Source organism: Peromyscus eremicus, unplaced genomic scaffold, assembly GCF_949786415.1.
Source record: "Peromyscus eremicus unplaced genomic scaffold, PerEre_H2_v1 PerEre#2#unplaced_1047, whole genome shotgun sequence".
Taxonomy (NCBI): domain Eukaryota; kingdom Metazoa; phylum Chordata; class Mammalia; order Rodentia; family Cricetidae; genus Peromyscus; species Peromyscus eremicus.
In genome coordinates, this window is record NW_026735282.1 from 103268 (window position 1) to 118093 (window position 14826).

Consider the following 14826-nt stretch of genomic DNA (forward strand, 5'->3'; position numbering starts at 1 on the left):
ATACCCAAACATAGAGTAGATGGATTTGTGCCCAAATAGAATCATTACACCTTCTAACTAATGTTCGTGGTGCTAGAAGATACACCTCCTGCTCACAGAGGAGAAAGGTAATCATCGATATCACCAACTACAACCCTGTGACCTACAACAGTGACCTGTCGGAAACATATGCTGGTCCCATAGTAGCATAAATGTTATGGGAATAACAAATAACTTTTTCATTGGACTTAGAGACTGCATAAGGTGGAATACAAACCTAACACTGCCAAAGGGGCCAATAACGTGATAATGTAGGGTATGGGCCTATGGATAAACCCAATGCTACTCTTCTTCTGAATGAATACAGCAAGAAAGTGAGTCCTAGAGACATGTCACTATACCTTTCCCGATCCTCCTTATAGAAGTTTTCTCTTGCAGTAGATGGGAATCAACACAGAGATCAACAACTGGTCAAAATGCAGAGTGAGAGACTTTGGACTACCTAGTCATAAATTGGATGTCTTCATCAAACCTCCTCCATCAAGGCTCAGTGTTTATGTAGAAAAGGAAGCAGAATGATTATAAGAGCCAGTGCTTATGGATAAGGTCAAGGAAACTTTGGCTTCCAGATACAACAGGACCAAGACCAATGCACATATGAACTCAGAGACTACGCCCATACACAGATGATTTGCCCAGGTTCCAACAAGACAGGGTGCCAGCACTAAGAGGCAGAAGAAGACACAGGCTGCCATCCATAACCAGGACACAGTTTGTAATTGATAGCTGTTGGCAAAAGGAAAAGTCAGTGTTCTACTTGAAGCATCACTGGGTATATCAAAGGCACTCCAGAGAAGACACTATGACCAGGGGAAGTTGATCAACACAAAGGAAGCAGTGTTCAATTTTGTGTTTGTGGTATTTTTGGGGGCTGATTGTTCTCTTGTGGCATGTTTGTCTTATTGGTTGTAAGTTTGTATTTTCAATTTGGGGGTAGATTTAAGAGAGAAAGATTGGGGGTAGGTAGATGGGGAATAATCTGGGAGTATTTTGGTTGGGAAAATATGTTCAAAATATATTGTACATGCAAATTTTTAAATCAAAAATGGAAGAAAAAACTCTTCATATAATTGAGGTATACATGTTTCCCCCTAATTGTAGAAAGTTCTAGAATAAGGTCTTTGATAACCAATGCTAAAGGCAAAATTTCAATTTCATCTTATTTTTGCACTCAAAATCTTTAAAAGTAACCTGAAATTCTTTGCATCATATGTAACACTTCAAATTTTAAAGGATGTCTACACAGTGGTTTCATTGCTCATTTAAATCTCCAAAATCACTCTGAGGTTAGGCTTCCTGTTTCTGGGTGTCCTAGATCACTTGTGATTAGAGTTTTGTAGTTTTCTTTTTTGTTTTTTCCGTTTATTACATCAACTATGAAATTAGTGAATGCAAGGCAAATTCTTTACCACTCAACCACACACCCAGTCCTTCAAGTCTTATTGTGATAAGCTATACATAAATTCTTCAAATGTGGATTTCAGCATATAGTCAATAGGGCTTTTTATTCCTTTCTTCACGTGTTTTATGAATGTTGGGACCAGACTGACATATATTTCAACAGTATTTGAAGACTTACAAATCCTCAGCTGACATAATGACATTGATGTTTCATCACAGAATCTTTCTGAATTAAAACTACCAGTTCATATGACTTAAATATGAAGTGATAACCATTAGTGTTATGCCATTTAGAGAATAGTGAATCTATGTGAACTTTAAATTTTCTTACCTATCTCACAAGTAAATGACTAAAAATGCTGAGTGTGTAATTGCATAAGGACCTCTCTACTATTTCAAGTATAAATAAGCACCAGGAACATTCCAGACATAGAATGAATGTTCTGATGCTTCCCTTCATGTTAATGCTTGTTATGCTCTAATGATACCCATTTTTTACTGTGAAAGAGTTTAAGATTTCATTGAAAGATTACATGCATTATGTAAACAAAGAAGAACCACTAATTGCTTTTTAATTTTATGAAACTATTTTCTCTCTTTCTAAGATTTTAACAAAACTATTTTTTGTACATCCTTCTTTTCATAAACAAAACTAATTCTAAAATATTTCAATTCTTCTCCACCTGGCGTAGTTTGTATTTTCATACTAACCAAAGGGCCTTATTATAATATTAAAATGATTTTCTCAAGGAATTGATTTTTAAATCAAATACTTTGATATGGCAAGCACATTAACAGTTATTATTACTTAAATGTATCCTTTCACTGTTTAATTTTTGGTGAGGAATGTAAGTTTCATATTATGAGTTTAGTTCTTTATTGAATTCTGCAGATAATCTTTTTCTATTTCTGCTACAAGGCTTGATTTTAGAATATGTGACTGTATGGGGTAAAAAGACAGGTTGATCTCAAGAGCATGCAAAAGGTTATCTATGAAAATATTTTATCCTATTTTTAAGTTTAGTTGAATTCAAAATAGGAAATTCAACTATATTCTCATTATTATTTTCATTATTTTAGCAAGATATTCCTGAGAATAGTCTGAAAAGTGGTGTGGATGACTTACCAATAGCTTCCAAACAATATGAAAATGTAGAAGAACAAGAAGGTAATGCACATGCTTAACTTGTAAGATCACTTGGCAGAGAGGTTTGCTTAAAACATGGCAACAAATACCTTAGCCAAATAAAATAACCCACGTAATACATATTAAATCAAACAAAAGTAAAAATGTAATAGTAGACAAGAAAAACTTTCATCCAAAGGTTGAAATAAGAATGTCAGTAAAAGAGTTGCCTTTTATTTTATTTAGCTTTTGATAATTTCATGCTTGTGTACTATATTTACATCATTTTCAGGTGTCTGGCTATTCCTACAACCTTTCCTGTGCTCAAGTCCTTAGTAACTATGTGTGTGACTTCTATACTATTAGTAAAGACACACTATTTTTTTTGTGTGTGTGTGTGTGTATGCGTGCGTACATGCGTGAATATGTGTGTGCATGTGTGTTTGTGTCTCTGTGCGTGTGTGAGTGTGTGTAAGTGCATGCATGCTTGTGTGTATTTGTTTAGTGTGTTGCTTGTATGTACATGTGTTTAGGACTGATCACTGGAATTGCACAACCTATTATCCTACTAGGATGAGCTCATCTCTGGAAAATCACCTGATTTTTCTTGGTTTATCAGTCACTGATTGCCTACAGATCTTCATCTAGGGGTTGTGCATTGTGAGATTCACTTCACCCACAGTAGCATTTCATCAAGTGTTGTCCTTATATAGGTGTCTTTTCAGATATCATACTTTTGAAATTTCGTGGTAGCAATATCTAAGTCATGCATAGAAGATGCTGTGTAGCTTCAAGAGTGCTGGTACTTTGATTTTACAATCTATCTACCCAATTCTTGCTATTTTTCCTGATCTTTAGATTTAGGACTTTGTAAGTGGAGTTGCGGCATATTATGGTCACTCCTTGGAGTCTGATTAATTGTATATACTGTAATATTTTTATGTACTGTGTAAAGTAAATTCTTTGAGGAGAAATGACAGCTACATTCTTCTGTGGTATAACCGTGACTATAAAAACCATATTTAGAACACAGTAAGTATACTGTTATAAGAAAACGGGAGTAATTGATGACTCCTAGTGTTTATGATTTCTCCATCCATGGATAGTTGATTAGTTTCCCAGTACCAGGAATGAATTTCTCATTGAGTGGGTCTCCGGACCGATAGGACAGCTGTTGATTACCCCAAAAATAAAAGTGTCGCTATCCTACCATGAGCGTTATCTTGCCAGGCCTTTCAACATCTTGGTGGTGGGATTACTGATTGCTTATCTCCCTTGGCACTTTGCATAGCATGTTCTCATAGTAGGAGAGCAGGTTTCTATGTCAGGTCCAGCTAAATTACTCCAAATTCTGTGTCTAAAGTGTGGAGTCTTGAGCAATAGGGCCTTACAACTAAAACTATTTTGCCAGTTTCAATAAAAAAAATTATTTCATAATCCTTCTCCAATTTCTTTAATTTGTACATTTTTGAATGTGCTTGTGGGTGTGAGCACATGATAAATGTTCTGAAAAATGGATGACGTCTGAAAATGTAGATTTTAGAGAGCTTGGTCATTTATGAGAGGTGTGTTACTACTAGATGAATTAGTCAAGTATTTGGATGTCTTGAAGCTGGCAACATGCAGTTTCTGTACAAGTGATATACAGGTATTTCTACAACTTGGGCATTTATCTAAGCATGTAAATATTCATGTATAAAGTACATTTAATTGAAATATTTGATAAGAGTAAATTTTTTTCTAAATTCTAATTATGAATGTATTTCAGTCTATTGTCATAGAAAATTGTGTATCTAATTGTTATATTTATTTTTTAAATAAAATATGTGGATATGTCAGAAGAACTAGAATTAGAAACAATACCGGATTTAAAACTGGAAAATGAAAATGCTTATAATAAGAATGAAGACTATCAAAAGTTGGTATGTAACTATTTAAATTTAAATTTCTCACTTACTACTGTTTGGTTTGATGATCTTACCATAGGCCAAAAGAAACTACACTTCAGGCTACTATATTCAGTCCATCAATGATGATTTAACATTGAAGTGAAAGTCTTTTACCTATTATAAAACACAGGGTATTCTTAGAATCCAGTCACACAGCTAATCATTGTCTTTTATAAGTAATTTAGTAAATAATTATGTGATTATTACTTGTGCTTTATGTTAAGCTCTTTACGTAGCTGGAGAGTCTTATGGCTCTCTATTTAAAATAGTGGATGATATAAAATTGTGACTTCAGAGTTGGATTTATTTCATAAAGTTGATTCTTCCTGCAGAAACTAAATTTGTTATGTGATGATTATACTCAGTTATGTCAAGGAGAAATTTTTTCCTTATGGTCATTGGGTTATTTCAAGGTCCTCATTTGAGAAGATAATATGGACATATAATCAACTAATCTGCCAACAGAAAGAATTTTTGATTCCATAAAAGAGGCTTCATTGTGAAGGAAAAACTCAATTATTTTGCTCAGTTCAATGAAGAAAATTAATTATTTCCACATTATTGTCCAATATGCTTAATTAATATATATATTGGGAGTTGAGTTAATGTAGAGAATTCAAATAGATTCAAGACACTATAGTTTCCCTTTTACACAATGTTAGGTACTTACTGAAGTATGAGTATGTTCTGAAGACATTTTTAATATTTTAAACCTACATAAATCTGTATAGTCAATATCTACTCTATGTTGAGAAATCAAGAACTGAGAATTTCAGAGGGAAGCCTAATATGCTATAGTAATAGAACACAAAACAAGTAAAAAGCAACTGTTTTAGTTCAGATAGGTGCATTTTGTCATAAAGAAAACATATGGTACAGAGAGACATTTAGGTAAAATTGTCGTTAATACAGGGTAGGAGTGAGAATGGTATTTTGATATCAGAGATCAAAGTATGAAGCCTAACATGTTTTAGAAGATGAGGGAGTGTCCACTCAGTAACTGTCAAATAGGATGGCATTACTGTACATATAGAATAGTGGACAACATATTCTCATAACTTTTAAAATTCTTGAATGACGAGAAAGCAAGATTTGTTGATTCTATTAAACATGCAAAAAATGTGAAATGGTGTTTGGGGAAGATTTCTGTTCATTGAGAAACATTTGCAAAATATTAAAACTGCATAATGGTCTAATGTTATTGTCTAAAGGTAACATAGGAAATAACTTGTCTGCTTATCATTTTGATCCAGATTTACCATCTATAAGAAATTAACGAAATATGTCAGTTTTGTTCGTTCACTTTTACCGAAATTAAGCACATTCTGCCTTCTTCACTACACAATCAGCATGATATAACATGAATGCTTTTTAACATAATACATATCTCCTATCAAGCCTAACCACACAAATAATGTCATTGTATAACACCTCATGATTAATATTAATCGTGTCCTAGAGGAATGGCCTTACTAAAGATGTGAACATTTGTGTCATTAACATTCTCCAACTTTACTAAGAAGAACAAATTAGTTTTATGCATTGTAATATAAAATAATTACTTTTATTGATACATACACATCAGGCATTACTCTGTCTATGGATGTTTTTCCTCTATTCTATATTTCTTGTATGTAATTGGGAAATGAAAGACTTAAACTTGACTGTGTATATAAGATTCTCCATTCAAATACCATGGTTTTTGATATATACTGCATATATTCTCATGAACAATTTTCTTAAAGTCCAATATCATGATATGTTCAGAAATAGAAAATGAGATCTTTTGAAATTACACTACTAATATCACGTGACGGAGTGTCTTTTACCCTAATCCACTGCAGAAAGCTGCCCAGTCATCCAACATAGGAAATGGTCTAGAAGAAAATGAAATAATTCAAGGTAAGAGTCATCATGAAGAGACTTTATGTAAGACAAATGCTGGTATGTTGTGCTACCAAAAGAAATCACTGAATAAATTTACACTTAAATAAAAGACAACAAAAGTGGTAATAAGCCCCATATGTTAATATGCATGAGCGATGTGTAAAATTGAGATACTCCCAGAAGGATCTCTGAGTTCTCTTCTACCTGAGATACCTAAATTGCCCTTTTGTCCATTGACTCAACTAGGTATAACTGAAGGTTTCATGTTTAGCAAAAGATGTCTAATTGGGGCTTTATCTCCTCTTTTATTTGGAGACTCCATTTGGATTTATTTTATATGCATATGTATTTAGAAATATTCTACAGCAGTATGTTTCCATATGGTTTTTCACGTGGACTTTAGTAAATTGTCCATCCCCATATTCCTACCCTAACCTCTCACTTGCATCGCCCTTCCCCCCACTGTCTCTTTACAATTATATATTCTATTTCCCTTTAATTGAACGATCCTCGCAAGCAGTCCCTTACTTGATGCAGAGTCTATGGATTTTAGCACACATGTTGAAGACTTAAATGCTAACACTCACATATAAGGGAAATTATACAGTATTTGACTTTTGGATCTGGGTCTCCTCATTGGTGATGATTTTTTTCTAGCTTCCTACACTTATATGTAAATTTCCTTTTTTTTGATAGAAGCAAAACACCCCATCGTGTAAGTTCACCATATTTTCATTATATATTTGCCAGTTAAAGGACATCTAAACTGTTCCCTAAATCTGGCTATTGTAAATAGTCAATAATGAGCATGTATGAGCAGGTATTTATTGTAGTAGGATATAGAGTCCTTTGGGTATATGCCAGATAGATGTATAGGTGGCTTTAGAGAAGGATTAGTAGCCAGCTTCCTGAGAAAATGACAGAGTCATTTCCTTAATGGCTGTAAAAGTTTACATTCTCATCAGTAATGAGCAAGTGTTCCATTTTCGTCATATCCTCACAAGCATGAGTTGTCATTTGCTTAATTGAACTTTGCCCTTTGGACAGGAGAAAAATGAAATCTCAAAGTACTTTTGGTTTGCATTCTCCTGATAAAGAAAGATGATGAGCATTTCTTTAAAAGTTTGTCAGCAGTTTGTGTTTTATCTTTTAAAAATTGTCTTTGTATTCCCGAACACCATTATCATTGGGTTAGTTGTTTCCTGGGAGTCCAATTTTTCTTCTTTATGTATTTTAGATACTAACTGTACATTAGAGGTTTGAATGATTAAGTTCTTTTCCTATTATGTAGCCTGATGATGGTGTCCTTTGCCATAAAGAAGCTTTCGGTTTCATGTGGTCCCATTTACTAAATTTGGGTCTTAGTGCTGTATTGCAGGTGTTCTGTTCAGAAGTCTTTCCTGTACCAGTGAGTTCAAGCCTGTTAAAAACTTTTTCTTCTGTCATATTCAGGGTATCTAGTCTTATTTTGAGATTCATGATCCACTTGGAGTTGAGTTTTGTATGTGTATTCTCCTTCATGTATCCATGAAGTTTGGTAATCTCCATGTATGGAGGCTATTTTTTTATCCAGTGTGTATTTCTAGTTTCTTTATGAAAAATCATGTATTCATAGGTGTTTTGACATTAATTTGATTTCATTGATCAACATGTCTATTTTGATGATAGAGTCATGATGTTTTTATTACTCTAGTTCTGTAACAAAACATGCAATCTGGGATAGTGATTTCTCCAGCGTATTTTAGTATTGAGAATCTTCTTAAATCTATCCAAGATTTTTTTGTATTTCCATATGAACCTGAAAGGCTTTTTGATGCTGTTGTGGTTGTTTTTTAAATTTCTCTGAATTTTGATGGGAATTAAATTGAATCTATAGATTTCTTTTGATATATTTCAATATATTTCTTGTCAGCTGCTTTCCTAACCAATAAAATAATAGATGGTTATTTTGAAAGAAGGGAATAGAACTCATTGCCCTCTGAAGCCTTCATAAAGGTAGGTTTGGAATTCTTATTGTGCATAAGATTGACTATACTTTCTTTTTCTTTCAGTTTGGGCTGAAAAATGTCCACATCCAGAGGTAAATGCCTTTTAATATTTATATTGAATATTTATATATTGTTGAAATCCAAAATATTGATTAAATGTCTCTTTTCAAAATAGCTGAGGGATGATTGTCATCTAGTCTCCAGATCCAAGCCTGAAACACAGCAGTCTCAAACAGGTAAATTTTGTAAGTCACTTTCTCCTGATCAATTTATTCTAATACATTTCAAATACACACAGTCTTCCTGATGCCAATTATATCTTGACTATAGTGTTGGAAGGTTTTGTCATAAGCAATGCCAACTCACTAGTGGCATACATGCTTCAAAATTATTACATTGACAACATAAAACATTTAGAAATGTCAGCTCAGCTTCAATGTTTAATATTCATGTTGGACTGCCTTATCATTTCCAGTGTGCAATCTCTGTTTATTAGTGACTTGTAGAAGTCAATCATGAGACTAATGAGACTGCCCCAGTGTGTGACCATAATTTCTTGATGGATCTCAGAATGCACACCTACACACATAGCTATCTGTAAGGACAAGGCAGAAACTTATTTGAGCTCAGAGATTCTGATCTGGACTGGACAAACAGCAATGTACAATATCTTCAGGAAAGAAAATCAATTTTTGTGTTGCTCTAGAACTCATAGTACACTGCTTCACTTCACTCATAGTGCATTGTAATTTAATTACAAGGAATATGAAATGCATTTAGAATTCTTATCTACAGTCTATTTCAATAACACAGCATACACTATCATATAGTGGAGCAGTCATTGACAATCCCAAAGCTTACATAGATATCTTGCCATAGGAAACTTTCAGCTTCATGTGGTCCCATTTATTAAGTGTGGGTCTTAGTGCCTGTGCTACAGGTGTCCTATTCAAAAAGTCTTTTCCTGTACCAATGAATTCAAGCCTATTACACACTTTCTCTTCTGTTATATTCAGTGTCTCTGGTCTTATTTAGAGATCCTTGATTCATTTGGAATTAAGTTTTTATTTAGGGTAGTAAATACAGATCTCTGTGCAGTTTTCTCCATGCAGCAATCAAGATTAGTTCATTACCATGTGTGGAAGATGTTTTTTACCCAGTGTATATTTCCGGTTTCTATATGAAAAATCATGTGTCCATTGGTGTGTGGACCTCCATTTGGTGTTTAGTTTGATTTCACTGATCAACATGTCTATTGTGATGCTAGAACCATGCTGTTTTTATTAGTCTACCTCTGTAACAAAACATGAACTCTAAGATAGTGGCTTCTCCATCCTCTTTTCATATTAAGTATCCTTTTATCTCTATTCAGTGTTGTCTTTCATTATTTTGTTCTTTTTTAATTTAAAATTTTATTTTACATACCAACCACAGATCCCCCTCTCATCCCTCTTCCGACTCCCCTCCAGTATACCCCCAGCCCCTCCTCCAAAAAAGTGTTAGGTCTCCCATGGGGAGTCAGCAAATCCTGGTACATTCAGTTGAGGCAGGATCAAGCACCTCCACACTGCAACAAGGCTGAGCTAGGCATCCCACTATAGGTAATGGGCTCCAGATTGCCAGCACATGCACCAGGTATAGATCCTGATCCCATTACCAGGGGGCCTTCAAACAGACCAAGCTACACAACTGTCTCCCATATGCAGAGGGCCTAGTCCAGTCTCATGCTGGTTCCACAGCTGTTGGTCTAAAGTTCCTGAGTTCCTACAAACATGGTTTAGTTGTCTCTGTAGATTTCCCTACAAATCTTGACCCCGCCCCCCTTGCTCATAGAATCCTCTTCCCTCTTCTCTACTGGACTCCCAGAGTTCAGCCTGGTGCTTGGTTGTGGATCTCTGCATCTGCTTCCATCAATTACTGGATGAAGGCTCTATGATGACAGTTAGGGAATTCACCAATCTGAATGCCAGGGTAGGCCAGTTCAGGCACCCTATCCACTATTGCCAGTCTTCTAATCTGGGGTCATCCTTGTGGATTCCTAGAAATTTCCCTAGCACCAGGTTTCTCCCTTACCCCATAATGTCTCCCTCTATTAAGATATCTCTTTCATTGCTCTCCCACTCTGTCCCTCTCCCAGCTCAGCCATCCCATCATCCCCTCATGTTCTCTTCCTCTATCCCATCCCCTTTATTGCTCCCCATCCCCACTTTACTCATGGAGATCTCCTCTGTTTCTCCTTCCCATGGCAATCCATGTGTCCCTCTTAGGCTCCTCGTTTCCTAGCTTCTTTGGAGCTGTGGGTTGTAGTCTGATTATTTTTTTTCTTTACATCTGGTATCCACTGATGAGTGATTACATATCATGTTTGTCTTTCTGAGCCTGGGTTACCTCACCACAGGAGTCTTGCCTGCTGGTCTACAACTGGGGCTACAATGGGTGGGGGTAAGGGGGCTTGGGTTGTGCCTCTGAAGCAGGGTGACCGGCTGGGAGTACAGTAAGTCACCTCTTGGTCCAATGGGAGCCAGCCAAGTCTGTGTCTCAGGGAACAGCTATGGTCTTGGGGGATGGGTGGATTTGGGAGAGCAAGTGGGACTTGTAGATAACAGAGTCTTATGTGGAGTGGAGGTAGTTAGTTCTGCCTGCAGGAGACTTTCCAACTGGCCTGAAATTGGGGCTGCAATGGGTGGGGGAATGGGGGCATGGGTTGTGCCCCTGGGCCTAAGGCCTAGAGGCTGGGTGACTGGCTGGAAGAACAATGATTCACCTCTTGGTTCAATTGGAGCTAGCAGAGTGTGTGTCTCAGGGAGCAGCTGCAGTCTTGGTGCAGTGGGTAGGCTTAGAGGGACAGAGTAGGACTTGTGATTAAAGGATCTGATGGGGTGGTGGGAATCAGACCTGCCTGCAGGAGTGTTGCCTGCTGGCCTGTAACTGCGCCTAGGAGAACGGGGACAATCTGAGCTGGTGGAGTCTCTCCATTCTTTTGTTTGGTTTTTTATTTTTTTATTTTTATTTTTTGGATTTCCATATGAACCTGAAAGGTGTTTAGACGCTGTTGTGGTTGGTTTTCCTTTTTTTCAATTTTTCTGACAAATTATATTAGAATTTTGATGGCTCTTGCACTGAATCTTTAAGTTGCTTTGCTAAGTTTTGGTATATTTATGTCAGTTTTTGTCCTAAGCAGTAAAATAATAGGAGTTTATTATGAAAGAAGGGAATGAAATCTCACTGCCATCTGAAGCCTACATAAAGGTAGTTTTGGTGATCTCGTTGTGCATGAGACTGACTCTACATTTTTCTCTTTCAGTTTGGGCTGAAAAATGTCCACACCCAGAGGTAAATGCTTTTTAATAGTAATATTGAATAATTACATCTTGATTGAAGTCCAAAATATTGATTAAATATCTCATTTCAAAATCCATTCAGCAGAGGGATTATTCTCATCGAATTTCCAAACCCAAGTCTGAAACACAGCAATCTCAAGCAGGTAAATTTTGTAAGTCACATTCTCCTGATCAAGGTATTTTAATAAATTTCAAAAGCACACAGTCTTCCTGATGCCAATTATATCTTGATGATGGTGATGGTAGACTTTGACATACGCAATGCCATCTGATAGTGGCATACATGCTGGAAAATATATTACATTGGAAATATAAAAAATTTGCAAAATAAGCTCAGCTTTAATATTTAATACTCATGATCTAAGGCCTTATCCTTTCCAGTGTGCAAGCTCTCTGTTTATTAGTTACTTATAGAAGTCAATCGTGAGACTAATGAGATTTCTCCAATGTCTATGATTTCTTGATACCTGGGTCTCAGAATGAACACCTGTTGTACCCAAAGTTACCAGAAAGGGCAAAGCAAAAACATATGTGAACTCAGAGATTCTGTTCTGCACTGGACAGCCAGCAGTATACCACATCTTCAGAAAATAAAATCAAGTTTTGTTTTGTTCTAGAATTTATAATGTATATCTTACCTTCATCTGTACTGCACTGTAATTTAGTAACAAGAAATAGGAAATGTGTTTAGAATTCATATCTATAATTTATTTCAATAACACTATCATATGATGGAGTGATTATTTAAAATCCCATAACTGGTATACATATCTTGCCATAAAGAAGCTTTTAGCTTCATGTGGTCCCATTTATTAAATGTAGGTCTTAGTGCCTGTGCCACAGGTGTCCTATTCAGAAAGTGTTTTTCCTGTACCAGTCAGTTCAAGCCTATTACACACTTTGTCTTCTGTCTTACTCAGGGTCTCTGGTCTCATTTTGAGATCCTTGATCCACTTGGAGTTGAGTTTTATTCAGGGTTAGAAATACAGTTCTCTGTGCATTCTTCTTGAAGCCATAAAGTTTGGTGAGCACCATGTATTGAAGCTGGTTTTTTCCAGCGTGTCTTTCTAGTTTCTTTATCAAAAATAGTGTCCATAGGTGTGTGGACTTACGTTTGGTGTTCAGTTTGATTTCATTGATCAACACATATACCGTGATGCTAAAACCAAGATGTTTTTATTACTCTAGACCTGTAAAAATCATGAAATCTGGGGTGGTGGTTTCTCCAACTCTTTTTGCATTGGGGTTTGTTTTACCTCTCTCCAGGGTTTTTTCTTTGTTCATTTGTTTTTATTTCTATGTGGAGCTGAAAGGCTTTTTCATGCTGGTGTGGTTATTTTTTTTTCAATTTCTCTGACTAATTATGTTGTAGTTTTGATGAGAATTACATTAAATCTATAGATTGCTTTTAGAATGTTTCAGTCATTTCTGTCAGCTGTTGTCCTAACCAGTAAACTAATAGGTGTTTATTTAGGAAGAAGGGAATAAGAACTCACTGCCATCCAAAGCCTATATAAAGTTACTTTTGTAGTTCCCATTGTGTAGGAGATTAATAAATTTATCCTTTTTCTTTTAGTGTGGGCTGAAAAATGTCCTCACTCAGAGGTAAATGACTTTTAAAATTTATATTAAATGATTAATATTTATTGAATTCCAAAACATTAATTAAGTATCTCATTTGAAAATCCATTCAGCTGAGGGATTATTCACGTCCAATCTCCAAACCTGAGTCTCTACCACACCAATCTCAACCAGGTAAATTTCGTATGTCATATTCTTCTGATCAGTTTATTTTAATACATTTCAAATGCACACAGACTTCCTGATGCCCATTATATCTTGATGATGGTGATGATAGGGTTTGACATAAGCAATGCCATCTTACTAGTGGCAGACATGCTTCAAAAACATTCACAAGGACAATATGAATTATTAGTAAATGTAAGCACAGCTTCAATGTTTAATACCCAGGTTCACTCACCTTAACCTTTCCAGTGTGCAAATTCCCTGTTTATTAGTGACTTCTATAAGTCAATCACGAGACTAATGTGACTTCCCTAAAGTTTGAACATCATTTCTGGACACCTAGGTCTCAAAACGCACACCTATAGTAAAGCTCCCTGAAAGGTCAGGGCAGAGACATGTTGAGCTCAGAGATTCTGTTCTGGGCTGGACAAACAGCAATATACCACCTCTTCAGAAAAGAAAATCAATTTTTGTGTTGTTTATAACTCATAGTGCACTGCCTTCCTCCATCTGCAGAGCATTGTAATTGATTTACAAGGAATAGGAATGGCATTTTCAAACCATATCTATAATCTATTTCAATAAATTAGGGTACACTCACATATGGCAGTTCAGTCACTGAAAATCTCATTACTTATATGCACATCTTGTTTGCTTTTACACCTTTTCATTTCTCTGTACTCTATTGTCTGAAACTCATCTCTCTGTGTTTATATCAGTAAAGAAACCATGTCTGCCATGGCTTACTTACTTTCAAAACTTAAAAGTCAAAACCTATCAGAATCACACAAAGTAATTAAAAGAAAACAGGAAACAAAAGCAAATGAGATCTTCCGATCTTAGAATAACCTTTAATATAGTTTCTACATGTCAAGGAGAAAAACGGATACAACCGTAACAAAGTGGGTTCAAGTTGAAATCCAAAAGAAGAGTTTAAGCATTATCTTAAGCTAGGGTAGCTACAGCAATACCCATTTTTCTTGGGAAAAAAAGGATGTACAGTACAAAATGACTCCATGTGATAAAGTGAGTCATAAAAGAGCAATTTGTCAGGCAGTGGTGCCTTTAATGCCAGCACTTGGGAGGCAGAGGCAGGCAGATCTCTGTGAGTTCGACACCAGCCTGGTCTACAGAGCGAGTTCCAGGAAAGGCTCCAAAGCTACACAGAGAAACCCTGTCTCAAAAAACCAAAAAAAAAAAAAGGAGCAGTTTCAGTGCAGAGCAAAAGCATGTTATCCTGTTCACAGAAAAATGTGTGGTAAACCAAGTACCATTTGGGGGAAGTGAACAGTGAGTTACTTAAGTTACTCTTGCAAGGCAAGGATAGTTTACAGGATGAAAATGTTATT

At 35.8% G+C, this 14826-nt stretch overlaps 1 protein-coding gene across 4 annotated transcripts in view; it reads left to right on the forward strand.

Annotated features, from left to right (window-relative positions):
- LOC131901986 (POTE ankyrin domain family member A-like) overlaps positions 1 to 14826 on the forward strand; it is a 50212-nt gene that overhangs the window by 21681 nt on the left and 13705 nt on the right. For 3 of the 4 annotated variants that reach the window (XR_009376962.1, XM_059253022.1, XM_059253021.1), the window contains exons 9-17: positions 2521 to 2608; positions 4406 to 4488; positions 6360 to 6417; positions 8454 to 8482; positions 8566 to 8626; positions 11695 to 11723; positions 11814 to 11874; positions 13308 to 13336; positions 13426 to 13486. Coding sequence is in view for 3 of the 4 variants with exons in the window: in XM_059253022.1 (XP_059109005.1) it covers positions 2521 to 2608; positions 4406 to 4488; positions 6360 to 6417; positions 8454 to 8482; positions 8566 to 8626; positions 11695 to 11723; positions 11814 to 11874; positions 13308 to 13336; positions 13426 to 13486 (499 nt within the window). In the remaining variant the exon portion in view is untranslated. The remainder of the gene's footprint in view (positions 1 to 2520; positions 2609 to 4405; positions 4489 to 6359; positions 6418 to 8453; positions 8483 to 8565; positions 8627 to 11694; positions 11724 to 11813; positions 11875 to 13307; positions 13337 to 13425; positions 13487 to 14826) is intronic. The other variant, XM_059253023.1, reaches the window with a different exon arrangement.